The 24,500-nt window shown below is 43.1% G+C and overlaps 2 protein-coding genes across 7 annotated transcripts in view; one reads left to right on the forward strand and one right to left on the reverse strand.

Annotated features, from left to right (window-relative positions):
- tp53bp2a (tumor protein p53 binding protein, 2a) overlaps positions 1–6,842 on the reverse strand; it is a 32,178-nt gene extending 25,336 nt beyond the window's left edge. For 4 of the 5 annotated variants that reach the window (XM_084470576.1, XM_084470575.1, XM_084470574.1 and 1 more), the window contains exons 1-2: positions 6,775–6,842; positions 6,338–6,491 (exon numbers count right to left, since the gene is read on the reverse strand). In XM_084470576.1, coding sequence (XP_084326702.1) covers positions 6,338–6,364 — 27 coding nt within the window. In that variant the 5' untranslated portion in view covers positions 6,365–6,491; positions 6,775–6,842. Of the gene's footprint in view, positions 1–6,337; positions 6,492–6,719; positions 6,751–6,774 lie in introns of those variants that run through there. The other variant, XM_084470573.1, reaches the window with a different exon arrangement.
- A 391-nt stretch (positions 6,843–7,233) lies between these two features.
- On the forward strand, positions 7,234–24,278 carry xpo5 (exportin 5). 2 transcript variants are annotated; one of them, XM_084470482.1, is made up of 33 exons: positions 7,234–7,366; positions 7,877–7,998; positions 8,112–8,184; positions 8,511–8,648; positions 9,091–9,273; positions 9,792–9,818; positions 9,962–10,147; positions 10,700–10,776; positions 11,402–11,446; positions 11,694–11,793; positions 12,069–12,152; positions 12,451–12,576; positions 12,712–12,802; positions 13,356–13,484; positions 14,130–14,236; positions 14,654–14,809; positions 15,281–15,325; positions 15,430–15,519; positions 16,008–16,207; positions 16,698–16,797; positions 17,233–17,414; positions 17,703–17,803; positions 18,088–18,184; positions 18,293–18,428; positions 18,701–18,799; positions 18,885–18,931; positions 19,338–19,444; positions 20,016–20,075; positions 20,166–20,260; positions 21,731–21,838; positions 22,288–22,425; positions 23,112–23,276; positions 24,131–24,278. In XM_084470482.1, the coding sequence occupies exons 1-33, from the start codon at positions 7,265–7,267 to the stop codon at positions 24,275–24,277; spliced, it is 3,663 nt and encodes a 1,220-aa protein (XP_084326608.1). In that variant the 5' UTR covers positions 7,234–7,264; the 3' UTR covers position 24,278. The 2 variants fall into 2 exon arrangements, with proteins under 2 accessions (XP_084326608.1, XP_084326609.1); XM_084470483.1 differs by having other exon boundaries at positions 20,169–20,260.
- Positions 24,279–24,500: the final 222 nt, after the last annotated feature.

Below are 24,500 nucleotides of genomic sequence, written 5' to 3' on the forward strand. Positions count from 1 at the left end.
TGATGCAGGTAACCGAAAAATAAGAAAAACATTATAAAAAGGCCCAAATTAAAAGTGTACTGCAACCCTGAATCCTGATCTAGAGTTTACCCAGCTGCCTGTGAGAACGCATGTGTCCGATTGAGGCTATTTGTGAAAAGAACCGGTCATTGTCCAGAGAATTCACAGCAACAGATCCTGTCCTACATAATCCGCAGTATGCAAGTGCATGCAAGGCAAAGATGAAGAAGAGTTTGCAGCAGACAGAGGTATTCTATCCAAAAAACAGAAGTAGGCAAACATCCAAGGGATAAGAATTAGATCAATGAGACATTCATTTGGATGAATCAGTAGTGGTCATGTCCCATATCTTCAAAGTCTTAATGGGTCAGGTCCAGCTTTACCAAAGCGCCTCCCCTCACTTAAACCAAACATATTTCTAGTATGTTAGAACAGGCAAACTCCTGATGTCTGAGGGTGCAACTCGGGACAATGTCCAGACCTGATTCTCTGGACATTGTCATAGTTCATAAGAGAAAATGGCTCTCATTTCAGAAGGTTTTGAGGCAAAGATGTAGTTGCTGCTGTCTCACGTTGATGTCCAAGTGCTGGTGAATGGGAGCATGCTGCTGAATCATGCTTCCCCTCCTTTCCTCTTACCTGCGACAGAGGGAGGAGGGGTAGCGCAAGGTTCCACTGCAACGCATGGCCATAAAATTTGAATTCCCCTTACGGTGTCAGCCGGAGGACAAACTTCACTGTGGTATTCTCTGCTTCAGGGGGCAAAGTGTGAGGACACAGAGGTGTCACTCACAACCCACAACAAATAATGTGAATATATATGAATGATGACAGAGAGCAATACGATAGTATGCACACACACACACACACACACACACACACACACACACACACACACACACACACCAGGATATGGCCAAAGGTTTTGGGTTTGAATCCAAAATGTCCTCCACACATACTGTGCATCCTTGAGCAAGATGCCTAATCATTACCTGCTCATGAATTAAACACATGTTCAATTGAAAGTCCCTTTGGTATCTGCTAAATTACTAAATAGTCAATATTTAACAGATTTCATCATCCTCCATATCTCAGAGATGAACTGAATAATCCACAAGAAAATATATAGTTTTGCTGGACTACTGGTGGAGTATCACATTTGAAAGCTAAAACTCAATAAGCGTTTTAGCTTTCAAATGGCGTCGTTCAGCTCCAACGCAGAGACACTCATCTTGTGCAACACAGCATTAAAGAGTGTGTGTGTGTGTGTGTGTGTGTGTGTGTGTGTGTGTGTGTGTGTGTGTGTGTGTGTGTGTGTGTGTGTGTGTGTGTGTGTGTGTGTGTGTGTAAGATTAAAGGCTGCAACATCAAATAGAGAAAAGTCATATCTCATCCTTGGCAGGCTTGACTACAATATATACATCAGAGTGTACCACGGCATGCGCCAAGCGCTATAATTCCCCCTGGCAAACAATCAAATAAGTCTTTAGGGATGTATTTACAAGATGACGACCAATGACAGTTTAGTATTGACTAATACACCTCATCTGCATGCCTCCCTCTCATCACAGATTCCTGCGGTCTGCAGAGAAACAGGATTTTCCGGCCTCTCTGGGTTGAATGATCACCTGTGTGACAGGCTATGGCTTTAGGTTTCATAGATAAACATTTAACACTGACGTCACCGCCAATTACCGGGGGAGCAGAGTGTGTGTGTGTGTGTGTGTGTGTGTGTGTGTGTGTGTGTGTGTGTGTGTGTGTGTGTGTGTGTGTGTGTGTGTGTGTGTGTGTGTGTGTGTGTGTGTGTGTGTGTGTGTGTGTGTGTCTAACGAAAAAGGGGCAGAGTCAGGCTAGCGTGTTTCCTAACGTGGGGAAAAGCTGATGAAAATGACAGGAAATGGCTTCATGAGTGGATACAAAAACGTGGGTAAGCAGACTTGTAAGCAGACCATGTTCGGGGATCATTGAGAATCGCGAGACTAAACAACAACCAATAAATATCCCTAACAGAACTATAGTGAACAGAGACCCCGCCCGGCACCCACAGATGAAGTGCCCCATTATCCCCTTATTGTCTCCTTGTAAGGGTCAATTCCACTTGCGTTAGAGTCTCCCGAGGTCTGGGCACAAACTCAATTGCCCTCTTATTAAGTTAGCATGAAGCGCCTGCCACTGCAGTTTCCCCATAGCACGTGGTCCAAAATAACACACAGCACCAAGGGTTTAACGCAATTACACTGCCAATTCCAAATAAGTACCACACAAAGTCCCATTATATGGAATACAAATCAATATCTCTATAGTGAGTCCTTGCATCCTTGGGGTATTTTGCAAAGTTTGTCTCACAATTAAAAATAAACTGTAGCAAGATACTAAAGTTGGCCAACTATGTCCCATCACTAGGGAAAGTGCGCTGCTCTCCATCTGTGTTTGTGTAGATCTGAAGATGCAACCATCTGGCTCATAATGGCACAAGTCAGTGCCATTATGCCGTCGGTGTGTGAATGTGTGTATGAATGGGTGAATGACAGGCAATATTGTAAAGCGCTTTGGGTGGCCACTGGTTACAAAAAATGTGCTATATAAATGCAGTCCATTTACCATTTACAAGTATATATGCCATGATAGTTGGCGTATCTCATCTCATCAGTACAATGAGCATACAGCAACTGCACCTTGAAGAAAGTCAGGGGAGAAGTTTCAGATGGCCATCATCAGCTACATCATCATCATCATCATCATCATCAGAGTTTTACCCAGCCAGAAGAGAGCTCTTGATTTGGTTCTTGATGGTTCTTGGGGAACTTAAGTAGCACACTATGCCCAGTCTTAAATCAAGATCTTCCACACCACCTCAGAATAGACCGTGTATGGAAATTCTCTGTGTGAATAACAGGAATCTTCTGATCATCTCCAATGCAAAACATCGATATTAAAGATATATTGCTGTGGCTTGGAAGGTGGAGCCAACTAGGCCTGGTTGCGTTTGTAACCCCTAAATGTGATTACGAGGACTTTCTAAGAAGGGCTCCAGCCCAGAGACTGCGGCAGAGGCTCCCACTGTGTCTGCCCGCTCCAGCCACAGCACCGGGATCCAAGACTTGAATCCCATCCAGAATGGCAGCCCTTCAAAATAAAAAAAATAAAAAAGGGGGGCCTGGCAGCAACAAATTCCCTTGCAGCTTTATGCATTATTCCTCTTCATCTTCCCGCTCTTTTCCCTTTCTATCACAATCTTCCCCTTGGTGGTCAAGGAGGCGAGGGAGAAAAGGTCAGGAGGAGGAACAGCCGATGAACATAAGGGAGGAAGCATAGATAACTAAGCCAAGTCTAATTTTATCTGTGGTTTATTTGGAAAAAGGAGCAGAACATACAGGAACTGGAGGGAGTTGGAACTGCTGAAGAAGGATTGGCAGGGCTCTATCCTCCATCTTAACTGCACAGTTTGGTGTATCTTTTCAAAATCTATAAACATTTTGTACACTGTTGTGCTCCTAATCTAATCTACTCATTTCCTGGATGAGATAAGAAAATATATTCTTTGACCTATTCTGCATAACATGCACAAGCCTAATACCTTTAGGTAGCGCAAAGTCGGATCTAGGCACGGATAATATGCGATTATAAGAATTGCTCAAAAAATAAATCAGCTATTTTGCTGGGGAAACGTTTATCAAACCTTTTTTGTGAGGTAAATAAAGCAAAAAATAATCAAAATGTAGGAAAATGTGCTTAGTTGACCTCTCGAGTATGGACACTTTGGGAACGCTATTGTGCTGATTCTACCAGAAGCCCAAGAAAAAACGCTTGGTGAAGCAGGGGAATACATTAGTGGGCTGGGGAAACACTGTATTAACTGTTTTCACTGTCTATTCACAGAAGATTCTGGCAGATTTCACATTATCAAGTATTTTTTCCCATATTAGGATGTCGGCTGTTATAACAATTAATAAATTAATAAAATATGAATTTATTTGTATGTTCATAAACTGTGTCTTCTAAGGAGATTATTCTTATTCTTGTAATAATTAACAACTTCTTACAGTCATATAACTCTTATGCATAAGAAAGCATCTTAAAACATGGATTAATCAAGAGCCATTCTTGTCTACAAAAAATCTGGTTTAGTTGTGCCATCTATTCATCTCCCCAAAAGGATGACAGTACAAAACATTTAACAGGAATGCCCTTTATTATCCCTGCTGTGAGAGTCTGGTTACATAACGACAGAGACCCTCCCAGAGTAAACACACCGATGTAGTGGCCACAGATGATTCCTGCTTGGGTGGTTGTTGATACACACAGCAAAGCCTGGGCTAATCAGAACATAGCATCACTTTTCCCACCATCAACATAAGGATATAGTTGTTGTGGTCTTAACTCACCAATGCATTCCTAGATCATTGGCATGTGTACTGTAGAGCAAACATTTAAATGTATGTAGGCCAGACCTGCTAGATTCTTATCTGATGGAAAAATCCACCTGCCAAGCAACTCTTCCATGGGAGAGGGAAGAATGAACAATTTTCACGATACGAATGAAAACAGTCGAAGGAACACGGGAACCAATTAACATTATGCATAAAAAAAGAAATGCAATGAGACATTCTTTATGGCCAGGATTCTGTGAAGAATCAATTAAGGCTGCAGAAGAATGGTCCTTTCACAATAAAATACAGACAAACACACACGCACGCACACTCGCATGGAGATCAATCACTGCCAGTGGACCGACAGCTGCTTTTACTGCAGATAAGGACAAGTGGAGGGGAAAAAATAAAAGATAAAGAGTTTGGCCCTGTAATGGTTCAATAAATAAGGCACATCCCTTATCAGGGTGGGACCATGAGCAGGCGTGGGGGCCGTGCACAATATGATTCTCACACACAGCCCCCCACCCATCACGCTGACATATTGTGCTCTGTTGGGGCCAAGTCATCCCACCCTCACCCCCTCCTGAATCTCCTCTTTGCCCCCTGCCAGTAATCACCATGCCAAGAGCTAACCCTACCCCCAAAGTCCCATGCCTGCAGCAACAGGGTCATGGGATATTTGCTATGCTCACTACTAGACAATACCTCTTGTCCAACAGGGGCCATATATAGGAACCCCCCGTTCTTTGCTGATGAGGCTGACAAAACATACATGCTAAGAGAGCCAGGGCTCAATTATCTGACACCAACAATGTCCATACACATAAGGTACATGGGAGGTGCAGCAGAAAGAGAGCAAGGGGGAGTATGGGGAAGGGGAGAGTGTGGGAGGGGGGGGGGGGAGGCAAGGTCTCAACTATGTGGGTATATAAAGAGATCCAGGGGAAATGTGTCACAGTGACCATGTATGGATGGACAGCGATGTGACAGAGCTTGGCTTGAATGAAAAAGCTTGACCAATCTGTCACCATGGACAAGGTGATTCATTTACACATCAGGACTGTTTTATCCAAGAGGCAGGGTAATAGGGACAAACTGAATAGTTAACTAAATGTAAAAAGTCATTTAGTGTGCTTCACATGATAAATTTCACTTTTTATTCTCAGCAACAAGACATAGCAAAGACCAAAATTGGTCACAAGAACCTTGAATGTTAAAAATAAATCCATGGGTTTCATACGTTAATTTACATGCAGTATCAGTGAGGCAAGGTACTGGAAATCAAGTCTGAATACCTATGTATGCATTCCAGACAGTTATCTCAGGCCTAAGCTATATAAACAAAATACATCCTCTCATGTGAAAGAAAATGCAATCCAAGGGCAGCAGCTATAAAGGCTTTAATTCCCTCCAGCAAAAGTTCGTTTTGAAGCAATCCTCTCTCATACTCTCACAGATGCATTACTGACGTATCTTCATTGGAATAGAGCAATGACAGATTGTATATAACAGCTAAAATATGGACCTTTGTCGAGAATGATGAAATCTCAAAAGCACAGCTTTGTTCAGTAGGACAATGTATATCTGATCGACGCTGTAGGTTCGGACTCAGTTAGTGTACTTTATATCATAATATCTGCACATCTCATTATAACATAATTCCTAAAACTTCAATGACCCTTAAAACATGTAGGTATAATATTACACTTGGACCATCGCCTTAAAGCATACAAGTGAACTAAGTGGAGAACTAACAGCTAAAAACGATTCAGAATCTTAATAGCAGATACAGAGATACAGTAGGCTACAACACGCTACAAAGTATCATGTTGCCACGTCCATTTAAATGCCCAGCCACCACGAAGTCTTCCGTAAGTTTATTGTGGTAACAACACACTCTTGGCGACCAATATGATAAACATCATGTGATTTTTGTTAGAAAGAAAAGGGAAACGTGAACTCACCGGCATCATTTTAGCTTCGTACCGCATCTAGATGACCCAACAGAGAACGAATCCCACTGGTAGTTTCGTCGAAAGCAATGGAAAGGCGATCGCTTTAATCTCGTCGCCTAACCCGTAATGGGCAAGGCTACTTTTCCCGTTTCCGAGTCCCGTCCTGTATTTAAAACATAACACGTTGCTTTTACCGAACAAAAAAATTCACGGCAAAAACCAAAACGTCCTCGAATAATGGTTTACATTTACAACAATTGGACCTGTTGCAACAAATAATGAGGCCTTCACAAGAAAGTTTCCGTGGCGATGGTTGGCATCACTTAGAAGTTGTTTCACTAAATGACGAGCACGGTGCGCAAAACAACTTTAATGGTTATAATTCACGTACCTTAAAGTAAAACACAATAAGTAACTTCGTGGTGAACTATAATAATACTACTTGCCCGAGGAGGTTTGTCCGTCTGCCCGAAACCCCGTTGACAGTGTTGTTCGGTGGCTTGCGAGCCTTTCCCAAGTGACGTAGTGGGAGGAAACTCATTCCAAGTGGGAGTCAAGCTCCGCCCCCTGTCGCGAGGAGCACCGTCGTAACCGTACACTTCCCCCTGTTGTCATGCCAAACAATACCGATAAATTAATCGATATCAACAATTGTATATTGTATGGTTTGTTTTCGAAAAAGTTATAAATACATTTAAACGGAATGGCAATGCAATGCCAAGTATCGTTTGCCAAGCATTAGTCCAGCAGTAACGATTCATACAAGCTCTTCGTATGAATGAATATTAGCCTTCAACTCCCAGAGTTCCTCATCGACGGCAAGCGAGAGTTTCCAGTGTGGTGCAGCACGTTGTTAAGCAAAGCGCATGCTGTCCTGTTTTGCGTTAGGGTACCACTCGCTTCGTTTTACACGTCTATAAGAAGCTACCAGTAAACATGTCTGATCAGGTGGCAACTATGTGCGACCAGCTTATTAAAGCTGTAAACGTGATGATGGATCCGGGAACAAACCAAATATACCGACTGGAGGCCCTAAAGGTAGCTTCATGTGTTTGAGATGCTCGTTAGCTGGCTAACGTTAGTGAACTGGTGCTAGCGTTCATAGTAATGTGTGAAAAGAAGAAGCAAGTGCCGGCGATGGATTTTTGGATAAGAAATGCTTGCTCTAGCTATTGGTTTAACGATGTAAACAATCCAACTGTTTACACGTCGATCAAATCAATAATGGCTGTTTTAGGGAGAATGGCAGCCTATTACTTAGCAGGCAATTTAGCATCTCCAGCTGTTCAGTCATCCAATACAGTGAAGCAAGTTAGTGCAGAATTTTGATTTAACGTATTAAACAGATCTTGTTTGCAGCCAAACTGTTTCAATTTGATCGGTGGTCCCCGCCATCTATTTAACAATTATTCAAAGTCCCTGCTGTGTGATTTTTCTCCATAACATACAAATGTTAATCAAATATCTAACTGTTAGTCGTTTTAGCCACATCATGTACAATGGCATTAAAATGACTCTAAAGATGTCGATATTTCCTTCTCATTGTAGTTTTGTGAAGAGTTCAAAGAGTCCTGCGCGTTTTGTGTCCCTTGTGGTTTGCAACTTGCGGAGAAAACGCAAACATCTGTAGTGCGACATTTTGGCTTGCAAATATTGGAACACGTCATCAAGTGAGTAACCATAGTTTATGTCAATTATGTATGATATCGTAAATCAATGCAGACACTTGTGTTTTCACTTGTGACACTTGTGGTTTCACAGTGTTTTCTTCCTTGTTTTACAGGTTCCGATGGAACGACATGCCACAACCAGAGAAAGTCCAGTTGAAGAATTGTGCCATGCAACTATTGTCAACTGTAAGTCTTGCTTGGTAATATTGGCCGGTATTCCTAGCATCCCAAAAGTGCAAATACACTCTTGGCAAAGAGGGACATGCGTTACAATAAACACGGTTTTGTGTTTAAAATAAAGGAGAAAAAAATACTTATATAGTTGGTATTCTTGGTGTATCATTTTACAGTTTGAGACAATTCTCTTACATTGAGATAAGAACCTCATTTAAGCCTGGTCGGCTTCAAAAACTTTGTTGGGAACTAAAGCACATTGCACTCCCATCCTTTGTACATCAAGTTCTACACAAACCGCAGACACACTGTTAATTATTTGTTTTGGGTGTTGCCAGGGAACCCTCTCAATTCTGGAGGAGGAGAGTCATATCAAAGACGTCCTCTCCCGCATCACAGTGGAGATGATCAAGAGGGAGTGGCCCCAGCACTGGCCGGACATGCTGAAGGAGATGGAAGCCCTCACCAGCCTCGGGGTGAGTGACACATGCACTATTTTCATAAGGTGATGTAATGTGTCACATGCAAATGCAGACCAAATATGGGCAATGTAAAACTCAAGTATGACCTATGCAAAGATAAATGGTTTACAATTGTATATGACGATGCAGTTAAAGCGACACGACAGTAGTGTTGGTTTAAAGCAAGAGGGAAATGCCCCAGCATCGCCACAAGCATATGTGGTTGTTGCACTGGTACATGTGTTTTACATAGGTTGAATGATCACCAGTTTTGTTTTGAAGAAGAGAAAAAATGTGTGTGTACCTCGATAGATAGCTAGATGGATGTGTGGTAAAACAAATAATCAATTATTATTGTTTTTATTTTTGGAGGAGCAACTGTGTGACTGTAACAATGTCCCTCTGTATTATGCAATTCTCTGGATCAATGACTAATGTGCTTCTGTTCTTCTTGCAGGAGTCCCAGACGGAGCTGGTGATGCTGATCCTGCTGCGCCTGGCGGAGGATGTCATTACCTTCCAGACACTGCCCACCCAGCGGCGTCGGGACATCCAGCAGACCCTCACCCAGAACATGGACAACATCTTCAGCTTCATCCTGGCCATCCTGCAGATCAACGTGGACGACTACCGCAAACTGGTCAGTGGCACTGCTACTCACTGTCGTTCTCATACACACATTTATTTTTAGTCATTTAGCAGGTGCTTTAATCCAAAGTGATTGACAAGTAAGGCTTATAACAATTCAAGAATGGCATATCTTTTGGGTAGCTAAAAAAAAAGCTACCCAAACTATATGGGTTTGGTTGTCTGGACAGAGTGCAGCCATAGGAATCAGAAAAACAAGGTTGATCATTTATTTTATGGTAGTGCAACGTGAATTGTTGGGTAATCCGGAGCAGTATAAATACATAAACAGATTGGTGGAAGCTTTTTATCCAAAGTTTGTGTGGGTACATTCTAAGCATGGGGGGGCTCCCCAGTAGGAAATGAAACCCCTACCCTGGCCATGCTCTGCCAGCACAGCTTGGAATGTACACATGTGATTCATCTCAAAATGTATTAATTTGCAACTATGGAATGTTACATTAAGTTTGCTCTTGTATATGTCTATAAAATATTTTTGTTTACTTTTTGTCTTGTCATCGGGCGGTTCAGAAAATTATCCCTGGCCAGGAATTGCAGGTAAGACCTCTCAGTTTTCATTTCTCCCTATTACAATATCATAAACATAGTTGGCACGAATTAATTGTTGTTGTTGTTGTCGGCTGTGATGATAACCAATGGCAACTCGCCCGCCTTCCCTCCGTGTTCGCCTCCACTCGTAGGCCAAGGCTCACTGCCGTGTCGCTGTGACAACGCTGAACACTCTGGCAGGCTACATCGACTGGATTGCCCTGGCACACATCACCAACGACAACTGCCGTCTGCTGGAGATGCTCTGTCTGCTGCTGAGCGAGGGCGAGCTGCAGCTGGAGGCCGTGGAGTGCCTGCTTATCGCCATCAGCCGCAAGGTGTGTGGGTGTGGCAACCCGGCTCGGCTAGAGTGAATCGCCTCGTCCCAAACAGCCCACGAATCGAGTTTTAGTTCAAGCCAACACGGCACTTTTAATCAAAACCAAACAGAAAGTATATTACTACTAAACAGAACAAAAAAAACATCTTTGGAGGAATCCACAGTCTTGTTCTTCAGGGTGGAAACACCTCACCCCTGACGACTGGTCTCTCCGCATACACGGGAGAGCCCTGAATGAGTGTGGAAGCAGGCTATTTAAGCATGCTTCTCCACCTGGTCCTCAGGTGCTCTGCATTTCTGTGTGTGTGTGTGTGTGTGTGTGTGTGTGTGTGTGTGTGTGTGTGTGTGCGTGTGCGTGTGCGCCTTGCTGAGACAGACTGGGAAGAGAACAAACGTTTCTTACATTGTCATTTTGGCATATGCTTTCATCCAAAAAGCCAAGGCATGAGTTGAGACACGGCTCTTTCGTGATGAGGCTCCTTGCTCAGGGAGTCCAACAGATCAGACTGAGACCCACCCTCTGTTTATGAGCGTTGTCTTTCTCCCCCAGGGGAAACTGGAGGACCGTAAGCCGCTCATGCTGCTGTTTGATGACCTCGCCATTAACTACATTCTCTCCGCAGCCCAGTGAGTACACATACACCCCGAATGCCCGTCCTTGGCGGTGTGGCACATCTACTCCTATTACACGCAAAAACAACGAAGAATGAAAGTACAAACAAAATGAAAAAATATATAAATGCGTTTATGGATGAGGATGATCCTGAGGGGCTGCTCGTCAGTCCTCATGTTTAAACCATGCTTCACCGTGTGACTTGTTCTTCTGCACTGTTCATCGAATGTCTCAACTTTATTGGTATTTTTATGGACGAGGATGAGGAGGATGTATATATATGTATATGTATATATATATATATATGTATGTATGTATGTATGTATGTGTGTATATATATATATATATATATATGTATATATGTATATGTGTATATATATATATATGTGTATATGTATATATATATGTATATATATATATGTATATGTATATATATATGTATATATATATATGTATATGTGTGTGTGTGTGAGGGTTGGATGTGTGTGTGTTTTTTTTCTAAGTTAGAAAGATATTATCAACAGAAATTGTTGCTCTGAATTTGAAATGTGACGCGGTGCACTTAAGACGCGATAAATATGTGTATTTGTTTATAATTTTCTTGCATCCCTGGTTACCATGCATATGTTTTGATTGCAGATCAGCGGATGGAGCATCCATATCTAACCAGCCCTCGCCCACGCAGTGAGTAGCTCCACCTGCAGACAGTAGCTCCACTTGCAGACAGTGTTCATACACCATGTCAATGGCTGTAGAGTGTTAAGTCTAGGGGAACCCTTTGAACTTAAAAAGGTGTGTGTGTGTGTGTGTGTGTGTGTGTGTGTGTGTGTGTGTGTGTGTGTGTGTGTGTGTGTGTGTGTGTGTGTGTGTGTGTGTGTGTGTGTGTGTGTGTGTGTGTGTGTGTGTGTGTGTGTGTGTGTGTGTGTTGTAGGCCAGTGGAGAAGGTGGTTGTTGTGGAGCGACATTACATCTTCCTCAAGAGGCTGTGCCAGGTTCTCTGTGCCCTGGGCAGTCAGGTGACCTCGCTGGTGGTGAGTATGTTCTGCATTAGAGATGAGCAAAATCACAGCCTGTGTGCAGCACAGAGGCGAAGAAAGAAAAAATATATAAAATGTCAAGTTGGTATTTATTGCTGTAATGTATTTTGTTATGGTTCTTTAGTCTGTATATTTTGAGAGGCTGACAAACAGATTTAGAAATTATGTGTATACGATTAGGCCATTAAAAGCTCATTCAGATTCTGTATGTAACAGGATGTCGGAGTACGGCTGTACTGATTGGTAATAATGAATGAATCTGTTCCCAGGGTTCAGACGTGGCAGTTGAAACACCTGCCAACCTCAACAAGTACATGGAGGCCATGCTGTCCTTTACCACACACCACAGCCAGGTGAGATGCCAAGTCCAATGCTTGCATAACGTTGTTGAGTCAGTTTGATTTGTATAGCCTTTATTATCACAGCTGCAGTCTTAAAGGGCTGCACACACCATATTAGACAACAATCCCGCAACCCTAAGCCCTCTAAAGAGCTTTTTGGAGTTGTTGGTGCCTTTGGGCATCCTTGAGCCAGATTCCCTAACACATACCTGCTTTTCATTGACCTATATCTGAATTCTCACTAAGTTGCTCTATATGAAGGCATCTGCTGAATGGGAAATGTGACGCCGACATTGTGCTTCCTCTCCAGTTCTTGAAGTCGTCCACCCAGATCATGTGGGGAACCCTCTTCAGACACGAGATCCTGTCCAAGGTGCCGGTGGTTGTGGAGATGTCCTTGAAGTACCTTAAAACGACTAGGACCAACTTAATCAAGGTATGGATGTTCTGAATCTGTGCTACAATAACCCTGGTTTGCATCAATATGGAGAACAATAAGAAAATAATATTATGGATTATTCATAATTTCTTTATCAAAATCAATATGGAGATTTTTCATTCTTCCTTCCAGACGGGCTATCCCTCCAGGAATGACAGCCCGAGCTGTGAATACTCCCGAATGGACTTTGACAGCGATGAGGAGTTTGGCTCTTTCTTCAACTGTAAGTTTTGCTTATGATTGCTCACATTTTGGTTAACTATTGGTAAACCGTCAATGATGAATAATGCAACACTAATTACTTCATTAGTTATCCAAATTAATCCTATTGAGTGTTGTACAACATTGGCAATCACATTACAACAAAAATGTAATAAAAAAACATCTGGCCAATGAAAGTAATCAATCCAATACTTTCATTGGCCAGATGTTTTTTATTACATTTTGGTGAACTATTGGTAAACCGTCAATGATGCGTAATGCAACACTAATTACTTCATTAGTTATCCAAATTAATCCTATTGAGTGTTGTACAACATTGGCAATCACATTACAACAAAAATGTAATAAAAAAAACATCTGGCCAATGAAAGTAATCAATCCAATACTTTCATGGCCCATACAACGAGACGTGGTCGAATGTGTCTCGGATGACCTCGGACAATGACGTTGAACAAATAACTTGACAAGACGGTCGACCACCGACAGATAATGTGCAACAAACAACGACTGAGCATCAGTGAAAAGAAATGTAAGACTACCTGGTGTTTCCGCAGTGTTTCGCAGCCAGCAGGGAGAGGTGGTGAGGAGTGCCTGTCGTCTGGTGCCCATGGAGGCCCTGGGGGACGCCGCAGAGTGGTTAGGCTACCAGCTGTCCAGTCCCATCCAAACCGGGAATACCAACGGTACGTGCCCCCCCCCGTCCCGACGCCAGTGTGTTCTGGGCTCGGATAAGGGCGAGACCCGCCGTCATTAGGTTTTCTAACTGCTAATTAGTCCTTTTCGCCGACACTTGTACTTGTCCATAGTGTTTACTGTTTACTGTTAAGAAATAGTTTTAGATGCTTTAGATCGATGAGCAGACAGGGGTCACTGCTACAGGTAGACATGCAGACATTGAGGTCTCAACTTTTGTCCCTCTGGCCCTCAAGGGATTGTCCCTTCTGCAAGACTATGCTTTTTGTTTTTTACTGCTATGCTGGAATTGGTTGTGTAGTCGATGGCAGCGAGTGTGAAACCTGTTTATGTTTGCACTGTGGATTTCCCGGCGGACGAGATAAGATGGGAGTCTTGCGGATATGCTGTCACTGACAGAAAAGTGCTCAGGAGTCATTTTCTTTTTCAAGTCCAGCTGCCTACTCGAATCATGCCATGTAGATACAACTGTATAACATATTTTTTTACGTAGTTCTGATTGACTTCTCACAAACTCTAATTTAATACTTCTCCGAATTTGTGCAACTTGCTTGAATCTCACTCTAACGCTGACTCCCTCTCTTGGTCTTTATCTCTATATCTATCTCTCTTGCTCTTTCTCTTTGCCCCCTCAGCTGAAGGGCTGTGCTCCATTCTCTCTCCATCGGTGGTCCAGTGGGACGCCATGACGGTCTTCACCGAGTGTGTTCTTGGTCAGACGTTCCGCAATCTCACTGGAGAGGTATCCATACCGTCTAAAACATGGCATAGTCTATACAGAACGTGTACATACAACAATGTGTACATTATTAATCATACATTTGCATATCTGGAGTGTCACAGCAGTACATGACAGTAATGGTAAAACAAAACGAAAGGAAAATAGATAATTTTTTATATTAAACAGAAAAAAAACTGAAGGTTGTTGCCTACACATTTAATATTTTGTCGTACATATTGTTTTCTCTATTCGGTGTGCTGCTATATTACCTTTTAATGCCTCCTCCTTATAAAAGGAGGAGGCTGAAGTACCCATTTTGTATACTCAAAGTAGACCAAAAGTGACTGCAACATGGATGACTTTGTTGTGCTGGTACACTGAAAGCCTGTCCCCCTCTACCTCTTCCCCCCTATTACCCTCCTGTCTCACCTCATGCAGAAGCTGCCCATCGACCAGGGTATTGAGCTCCTGCAGGCTGTGCTGAGCTATGAGACCAAAGACCCCCTCATCCTGTCCTGTGTGCTCACCAACATCTCTGCCCTCTTCCCCTTCGTGACACACAGACCCAACATCCTGCCCCAGGTCCTCACCAAGGTCAGCTCAGCCAATCATATTCCATTGATTCAGTGAATGCTTTCATTCTTTTTTTGTAAGGGAGCAAATTACAATGACTTAATGTCATTAATGTGGCGGTAGGAGTTAGGAGTTTTTCTCAAAGGTCTTCAGTGGGTAATCAAAGCCAGGTCCTTTCTTGCAGAGAGTCAAACACTTCAGCCACTACCCACTACACTATTCTGTTCCTTTATTCTAGAATGTAAAATAATAATATAAGCTTTTTTTTGTTAACTTTGACCTAGAATTGCCATACAATTCTGGTGGGAAATTAACCCCTAACCTTGGCGTTGGGGATGCCATGCCCCACTTGAGACAAACAGGACCACTAATTGAGCATTCCGTCATCGTTGGGTCTATTTTTAGCATTCAGCCCCCTAGGGCACCTAGAAGAACAACTGTATGTATTTTGTATTGAATGTGCTAACCAAGCCCTGCGACCTTACTACTCAGGTGTTTGCAGCGATCGTATTCGACATCCCCCAAGGTGACAGCAAGGTGAGTGCTCCTTTTTGGTTCTGTCTGAATGAACTCTCCTCCTCACTTGTTAGGGTACAGTTAAACTAACTACAGTTAAACTGATTGACCGTTTACCTCTCCAGGCGCCCCGGACCAGGGCTGTGAAGAACGTGAGGAGACACGCCTGCTCCTCAATCATCAAGATGTGCCGGGACTACTCCCCGTTCATTCTGGTGAGATAACATCTGGGACAGTATGATATTAGGAGTTTTAAGTATTAGGAGTCTGTTTTGCAATATGAATCGGGCATGTACGATTTATGGCAAGGCGGGTTTATTTATGTAGCGTCCTCCAAGCACAAAGGCCGGTCAGTGCAAGCAGAAACCATATCTCCTTCTGATAAATACAGACTTTCAATGCAGTCAAATATTGAGAAATGTTTGTGTTCATTGCCGGAAGTTGCGATGTATTGTGATGCAACGTATCCATTCTGTGTTGATTTCGGAATGAAAGGTTAAGCCAATGCTAACATGGAACAAATCTCATATGGAACTATGCTAAGGCCAATATAGAACTATGCTTAGGTAATATTGAACTATGTTAATGCAAATGCAAATATGCTCACGGTAATATGGAACAATGCTCATGTTAACTAATGCTAATCCTGCCCACTGTGAACACGTCTGTGATCCCTGGCGGATGTCTCTCCCCGCTGCTGCAGCCTTGCTTCGACATGCTCTACGACTACGTGAAGAAGCTGTTTGCTGACGAGGCACTGCTGATGCAGATGGAGAAGTGCGCTCTGATGGAGGCGCTGGTGCTCATCGGGAATCAGTTCAAGGACTTTGCCAAACAGAAGGCCTTCCTGGAGGAGCTCATGGGCCCCGTGGTTGCACGCTGGACCTCCAACGAGACCAGCCAGTGAGTCTTCATTGTACTTCTTTTATGTCGAGTAGGCAAGATACTTCTTATGCACATAGATATCTTTTTGGATGTTGATAATTTAGAATATTTGAATTTATATATATTTAGTTAATTTCTGTACTTTCTCGTATATAGCATCTTGGCTTATTTTGTATTAGTCTGATAGTATTTGTATTTGCTATTCTCTGTACAAAGGTAAATTGTATGTTTTTCTGTTTATGTGGCTATTATGACTAGGCAGATACTGACACTGAAGATGCATTTTTATTAAAGTAGAAAAGGAAATAAATCAAACTAGAAACTGTCCACCTGACCAACCTGCCACGCTGTGAGGTTTTCAAGTGCAGGACACGATTTGATTCTATGAAAATTCCCAAATGGCATAAGCCACATCAATAATACAAGTGTGTGTGTATATATATGTAGTTGCTGATATCACACAACACCTCCTCACACGCTGCGCTCTGCTCCCCCGTGGTTCTGCCAGTGTGCTGTCTGACGCGGCCCTCTTCCTGTCCTACGTGGGAGCCGATCAGGTCAGTGAGCAGACCAAGGACACGGATGTGTGTGGAAACAACAGGGTGCAGGTAAGCCAGGCCGTCTGCACTCCATCTGTATTCACGTACGAGCCAACATGGAGGATGATGGCATTTGAAGCATGCCTTTTACATGATTGTATTTATAATGATTCAAACGGGAAATGTTTAAATTGATTTGATCTTGAAACAAAATCCTCTTTTTCCGCTTATCATATTTTTATTAGACCATATCGGTTGATCAAGAACCCAACATTTACGATAATTTCCTGCATTTATTTGACATATTTGCTTTTAGAAATATTTAAACGGCAAATGTTAAAATTAGCATAAAAAAGCATTTATCCCATATTATTAATTCTATCCTTTCTGTTGCTGGAGGCGCCAAAATGGAGGAAGATGCCATTGATGCATTCCATTTTGCATTCTCAATGTTGCATCTGTTTCGCATTGTGATACGAGTGTGTTTTTCTACTCCTGGCCCAGTTGAGTTACTGCCTGCAAGCCATGCTGGCGGTGGTGAAGAGGTCGCGCTGGCCGGCCGACTTGGGCGAGGCCACGGCTGGAGGCTTCTTGGTGGGCTCCACCCCCTCCGGAGCCCCCCTCTTCAGTAACCCCTGCAGTAGCCTGGTGCTGGCCATGCTGCCCAACGTGCTCACCCTCATCAGGTAGGCTACCTTGGCTGGCTGCTTCCTATGTGCTCATGTGTAAGCGGACTGTTCTGGTGGGGGGAGGGATCCTGCTTGCTTTATGATTTTTATGAGCCATTTATTTATATTTGTGCGTTTATCCAAAGGGATATCAGATATGTCATTAAGGAGCAGCCAGGTGTTGGGGCATATTGTCTTGCCTATAGGTCAACTGCGGATATTGGCGTTAAGCGTTTTTGGGTTTTCCCTGAATTGGTGGGTTTTGACTAAAATTGTGTTATGATTCCTCTGTCCTTCCTACTTTAGAACCCAAAACAACCTGTTCACCCCAGAGAACCTTGCCCGTCTCGGCCCGGGCTACTCCAAGGCCTACGACCTCATCGATGTGGAGAAGAATTGTGTTTTAGGTGAGTGGTTTGCTTCTTAAACTAACCCTGAATCACTTTTTTGTTGTTGTTGATTTTAACCAATTATTTAAAATGGCTCAATCAAAGTAGCCTTAATTAAATCTCCTTAAACTGTCAAACTCTTTGAAGCATAATGCATAAATTAAGATGTACTTTATTAATCCCAGACAGCAAATACAAGCTAATTTAAGCTTGTATATTATCATGTTTTGTATTAAATTGAGATATGTTGTACGTTGTTGTATGTGCTCCTTCTTCAGTATATTTTGTTTATTTATTTGCAGGTCTTCCCCATCCCCTGATAGACATCTATGACACTCCTGTGTACAAGGGCAACCTGGAGAGGATGCAGGGTTTCTTCTGTACTCTCTACGATAACTGGTAACATTTATTTTCATTGGCACTTACCGGTAGCTAAACCATTAATGTTTGCATTTTTATTGGTTAATGGACGAATCCGTTAATTGCTGTATTTCTATTGGTTGTCAGTTATCACATTCTGGGGAATGCCGGCCACTCACTGACGAGGGACTTCTACACCATTGATGGATTGGCCGAGAAATTAGTGGGATCCGCCTTTGTCTCCCTCGACCACGTGCCTGATCACAGATTCCGGCCTCTCATTCATATCCTTACTTTTCATGGCATGGCTTCAGATTTTTGCCGGGTGCAAATGTTTTTTTTTCCATACTTATACTAATGAAAAAGGCCTGGTTTTACAGTTATCAAGAGAGAAGGAGCAGAAACGGTGGAAGTGTGCAAGATTTTAGATGCTAAACAAATAATACACTCAAATAATAGCTTGACGATCTCGCCTACGGTCCCTTTTGAAGAGGTTGGCTATTGGGATGTTTTGATTTGGTAATGTACTGTACCTGTATTCCTTAACGTGTTCCACGGTTGTTTGTGAAACAGCTGGTGCTATCCTGCCCTCAGGAGTACTATGAGAGCCTACTCTGCCCTCTAGTGGGCCCGCTGTTCACCTACATGCTGCAGGTACTTATCCTCACTCTATCTGCCAACCCGCTGAATGGTTGAATCAGTCCACATTGTTAACTGTGTCCTTGTTTCTGTACTGCAGAGGCTCAATGTCAAGTGGCAGCTCATTAACCAGAGGAGCTCTTCCAAGTAAGTTGCTCTGCAGGGATGCTCAGTCCATCGTGAATGTCGACAGAACGATCTTTCATATGTCTGAAGGGTGAAGATATAGGTGACTAGACAAAAATATGGATCAAAAGGAGGGTATTTTAAATCCCATTTAATAACGGCAACAAAAAAATATCTATTCACTTAATGTGAGTTGTAGAAATATACATTAAAAAAGTAAAGACTATTATTGACTTAACAGTTGCGGTAGACATTTAATCCTTTAGCAGATACTTTTATCCAAAGTGAGGCTGAAAACGATCAACTCAAAGCAAACAAAATTGGAGTAGCTACATCATTGACAATATATGCTACTGATGCAAATTGTTTATTTGGTGGTCTAAGTGATTGGTCTCTGTCACTAATGCATGGTGTATCTCCTGCTTAGTGGGGAGGAGGAGGAGGAGGCGGTGTGCGAAGAAAGTCAGGTGACCCAGGAGATGCTGGAGGAGCAGCTGGTGAGACTGGTCACCAGAGAGGTGCTCGACCTTCTCAGTAAGTACAGCGGGTTTTTTTATTTTATTACTAAAGTATTGTTTGTGGATTAGATGCAGAGCTGACTGAAGAGAGACTAGCTGAGGAAGTTGGCAAATATGTGAATGTGTAAAACGTATCCACATCTTCATATACCCTTCATAATGAAAATTATATTGGAAAAGTACCAACAAATTATTGAAAGGGTATGAAGTCTACCAGAGTTGCTGAAGGAAAGGCCCATCCACTCACTAATGGCCAAGCAATCAAATTTCTATAAATTTTCACCTACGGCTTTTCATCTTTCACTATTTTGGAGGGCGAGGAGTGCAGTATGTTTTGTACTCTTCGAACATTGCTGTCACTCACTTCTGAAAACATAGCACCTGCATTGCCTTTAAAGAACACTATGAAGAACTGTACAATTGATTATATGATACATTTCTAAGCAGATAGAATACCTGTCCTCTAAGACTTAAATATTTTAAGTTACTGAAATGTGCACAACTATAGCAACTAACCTTGGGTTTACGGGAAACACAAAGAAGAGTTGTGTCGGTATTTAAAATCCCTTCCCCTCCCCTTCTCCTAGCTGTGAGCTTTATCGCCAAGAGAGTGCACGAGCCCGCAGGCAACAAGGACGACGGGGAAGGTAGGTCATGAGGTGAAGGACTCCCGGCCCTGCAGGTAGCGTTCACTTCCTGGGGACTCTGTATGCTATGATGTTTCTTTTTGTGGGCAGAAGAAGAGATGATGACGGACCTGGTGCAGGCGGCGGTGTCCGGTCAACCTGCGGAGGATCTGACTGAGCTGGGGAAGTGTATTCTCAAACACGAGGTGAGCATTTGTCTCCTCACCGCCCCTAAGGTCGGGTACCCAAACCCGGTATGTAACAGGAGTTATTGCATACCGTAGTATCGATAAGATCTGACGGACCCTTATGCTGCTGTCAGTATTTGAGAAATTAAAGAAATCTTTTTTATTTTAGTTTAGGATAGATAAACGTTGCTAGTTATATACCTCACATATTGTGGGATGGTAAAGAAGCCACGCCTATAGGGTCTGACTTACCTCAGATAAAAGTTGGTGCACTACAAATATTTGCTCCTATGAGGTACTCATGTTAGCTTTAATATTGTGTGGTCTAATAAGGTATAGAAGAAATTCATTTAGATCACTATTCCTGAGTCACTTCCGACATCACAACAAAATGAAAGAAAATCCCCCTTGTCTTTTAAATCGGGGGTTCATGAGGAAATATTAAGGAAATTTAATGTAAATTCATTAAGGTTAGATCAACCTTGCAATATTCATATCAGGGTTCCCCCAAACAATGTAGGCTAAAAGTGGCGCTATGCCACCATTTTCCCTTCCAACGCCACCCTGTGACATGTCAAAAGCGCTGGTGTGAGAGCTTATTAGAAACAGAGCCACCAAAGTTCCAGTTTATCCACACCCCTTTGAACGGGGTAGACTACTTAATTATCATTGAAACTTAAAAGTTGGTTTGTACATTGTGTAGAGAAAAACACACTATTCTGTGTAACAATCTATGTGTTTATGTGTATATTAAGTCATTTATTTAATTGTGGAGTACAGTTAACGTTCTGGACAAATGGCCAAAAAAGGCAGATATGCTGATTTAACTACAGAAGGACTCATAAGGCTCGAGGCCATTTTGCAGCCCAGCTGCATATATCCTCTATTCGCGTTACTCTATGCTGCTGTCTTTTTGAAATTGTTTATTGAATGATTTTGTTCCACATTTTCACAAAAGTATAGAATCTATAATTGTTATTTATTCAAAACATTCTAAGCTGCTGCTGCTGCTGAAGGAAGATGCCCTGTTCTTAATTTGTCATTATCTTCTAAAATAACCAATAAGAGCACTGTGGATAAAGTACTGTATCGATAAGGGTGCTAGTATCGTTAAAACCTTAATGATACCCATCCCTCCACATCAAGCACAAGAGCACACCCCACGCCTTAGGCTCAGATTACCACATTACACAGGATCAATGTGTAAGATGCATCTTAAGCGTCTTCCTTACACAACATTTTCCACCACCGAAAACGGCCATCTTCCATTGCAGTGTCAACGCAAAATGCATGTTTCTGGAAAGTATGGCAAAATTGGGATCTGACGCAGACTTCAGTGGCCAACTAAAGAACTCACGACATGTCTCGACCACATGATATGTGTCCCAACAAGTAGTTTGGCACTCTGTTAAACTCAAGTTCAGCCGCTGGTCAATTCATACAGAGTTTATTTTTGTTTTTGTAACCTCTTGCCCCCTTGCTCTAAAGGACATCTACATGAACCTGCTGACCATCTCGTTTGTGGCTCTGTCGTGGAAGGACACCAACATCTGCCACCGAACCGCCTCCATGATCTGCTGGAACCTTCTCAGACAGGTAAGTCTAGACCAGTGAACTGTCTCTATATCCCTTCATTACAGTGACGGTCTCAAAGGGATTCACAGCCCCCCCCACCCCCCAATCCCCTCTAAAGGGCAAGGGAAGAATCCCAGAGGGAAGGAACCCTGAGAAGGAACATGCAAGAAGGATCCTTCCTTCCAGGGATTGTTAGCGAGTTCTGTGCTATGTTTACCAGAAATTTTAGTTTGGCAAGAAAACTGAAGTGGTAATGTGGTTGTTTTTTTATGGTTCATCTCTTGTTATCTCTTTATCAAAAACAAGATTAAAAAGCAAGCACAGCAAGAGAGTGACACTATCTGACATCTACATCATGACAACAAGAACACGTGCTAACTACATCAAAAGACATCGTCCATTGTCTTTTTGATACAGATGTTTAAATGATTGTCTAGTACAAATTTGAACGTTAATCTGTGTGTGTGCAGGTCGTTGGGGGCAACCTCCTTCCGGATGCGGCCACATGGTTCCTCATCAGCACCCTGAAGGGCCTGCAGCTCCACGGGCAGCACGAGGTGTGCTGCGCCACCCTCACCCTGCTGGCCATGCTCATCTACGAGAACCTGGTGAGAGCTCCTCGACAAACGTCGCCCCGTAGCGATCCCGTTGAAAGACTTTGGTTATCGAGCACAACATTGACGGTTCATTTGTTGATTTTTAAATGTTTGTTTATCACCCTGGCCAAACCCAACCCCGTATGGATGAGTTCAACTCTGTCCGGCCAGCGGACAGAATTGTTCTCATCCGAGAGAAGGTTAAGCTTCTCGGACACATAGTGTACGGCCACGGTGTGGGATGCATTTCATATTTAACATTGCTTACAATGTTCCTGCACAACGACAGTTGTGCAGTTGTGACAGTTGTACTGAAAATAATCAAAAAAAGGGGCGTGGCCATGGGGATAACATGGAGCCCCCCCTCCTTCCCACAACTTCAAAACGTCCAAAACTAATTTTCTCTCTAGAATTCTGGGCTGCTGTAAAAACATGGTGGCGTAACACGGTGCGTTCCGTGGAAGGGGACGGGCTCTCTTTGTAGAAAAGGGCTCATTCTAAGATAACGAATATGTGATTCTTATGTTCGGGAGATTATAAACTATTAAAAAATTATTAATTATTAAAACATGCACCTGATAATATTAAATTACAATTAACTTCAAAACTCTGTTCCGCTAGAAACCACTCAATTCTACACACTGCACCTTGAAGGACCGTGCCACTGAAACTCTTTTTCTGCTTCCTTCCGTCGCTAGCGGCCCCGCTATGCAGAGCTACGAGCGGTGATGAGTCAGATCCCGGACATCAACATGGAGGCGCTCGATCAGTACGACCACCGGCTTCTGGACCCCAAAGCCCAGAAGTTCGGAGACAAGAAAAGAAAGGACCAGTTCAAAAAGCTCATTGCAGGCACTATCGGGGTAATGCGACTAGTGCTTGCCACTAGGGGGCATCGTTGCTCTTACAATGGTCCGCCAAAGACTGCTGAGTCAATGCATGTCAGGAACAATGGTGGCTGAAATCCCTCAGTCATTTTAGACTAGAAAATAATAAACAAAGTGCATTATCTCTGTTGAGTAATTGTAAGGATTTAAGAAGATGAGGATTATATAACCCTAGTGGACCTTAGTCTGACCCAATGCGCTACTTTCACCGGTTTACCTCCCCCACCTCCATTTGCATTCGGATTCTTGGTTGCAGCCAGCCACTGGTCCGTCAGGCTTCCTGTTCTTCCCTTTGACTCAAGCTGCTAAGACCAATCCACCCAATCACAACCCGAGGACCTACAGATTGGATTGCCGAAAGTATATTTAGCCAAGCATTCTTTAGCTCTTAGGAATCCGAGTGGAACATCTAGGAAAAACATTGGACCATTTGGACCGTTGTGTGTGGAAGAACAGAGTGTTGGTGTAAAATGATGCAGGGAGTGAGGGTCCTCTGCTTGAGAGAGGCCAGGGGCCTCTCGTTTACGCTGGAGTCGGACAATGCACAACGTTCATGTAGCCATCAGTATAGAAACACTAGTGGTCATTCAAGCGGAGCTGTTTAAGCTTATAGTATATACAAATACGATATGTATGTAGGATCAGGTAATTCAGGTAACAAGCTCCAAAACCACTTAAACAGCATTTTATCCCCCAAAAATATTTTGGCCTCCTACATATATAGGCCTCCTACATTAACAGGGATATTTGGTTCTTCATTACAATCGAGTGCAGCTCTTTGTGGACTAACTTCCCCCTTCTTGTCTTGGACCCGTTGCTTCCTCTCACAGAAAGCACTGTGCGAGCAGTTCAGGAAGGAGGTCCATATCCGCAACCTGCCGTCACTGTTCAAGAAGCCCAAGCCGGAGAGGGACCTTCTGGCCACCGAGGCGCTGGGCTTGGAGGCCCTCTTCTCCCCCCAGCGGGCCACTGTGTAGTGTGTGTGTGTGTGTGTGTGTGTGTGTGTGTGTGTGTGTGTGTGTGTGTGTGTGTGTGTGTGTGTGTGTGTGTGTGTGTGTGTGTGTGTGTGTGTGTGTGTGTGTGTGTGTGTGTGTGTGTGTGTGTGTGTGTGTGTGTGTGTGTGTGTGCGCGCGCGCGCGCGCGCTGCTGGCCAGTCAAACAGCCGCCCCACGTGTAGACCCCTCCACCAGGGACCCCTCT

This window comes from Micromesistius poutassou, assembly GCF_964030765.1.
Source record: "Micromesistius poutassou genome assembly, chromosome: 7".
Classification (NCBI taxonomy): domain Eukaryota; kingdom Metazoa; phylum Chordata; class Actinopteri; order Gadiformes; family Gadidae; genus Micromesistius; species Micromesistius poutassou.

What these genes read in the sequence shown, in the direction of transcription:
- xpo5 (XM_084470482.1), top strand. Translation starts at nt 7,265, where the DNA reads ATGTCTGATCAGGTGGCAACTATGTGCGACCAGCTTATTAAAGCTGTA. An exon ending in CCAAACCGGGAATACCAACG is followed by an intron (nt 13,485 to 14,129) that starts GTACGTGCCCCC and finishes TTGCCCCCTCAG; the next exon opens with CTGAAGGGCTGTGCTCCATT. An exon ending in ACCTCCAACGAGACCAGCCA is followed by an intron (nt 16,208 to 16,697) that starts GTGAGTCTTCAT and finishes TGGTTCTGCCAG; the next exon opens with TGTGCTGTCTGACGCGGCCC.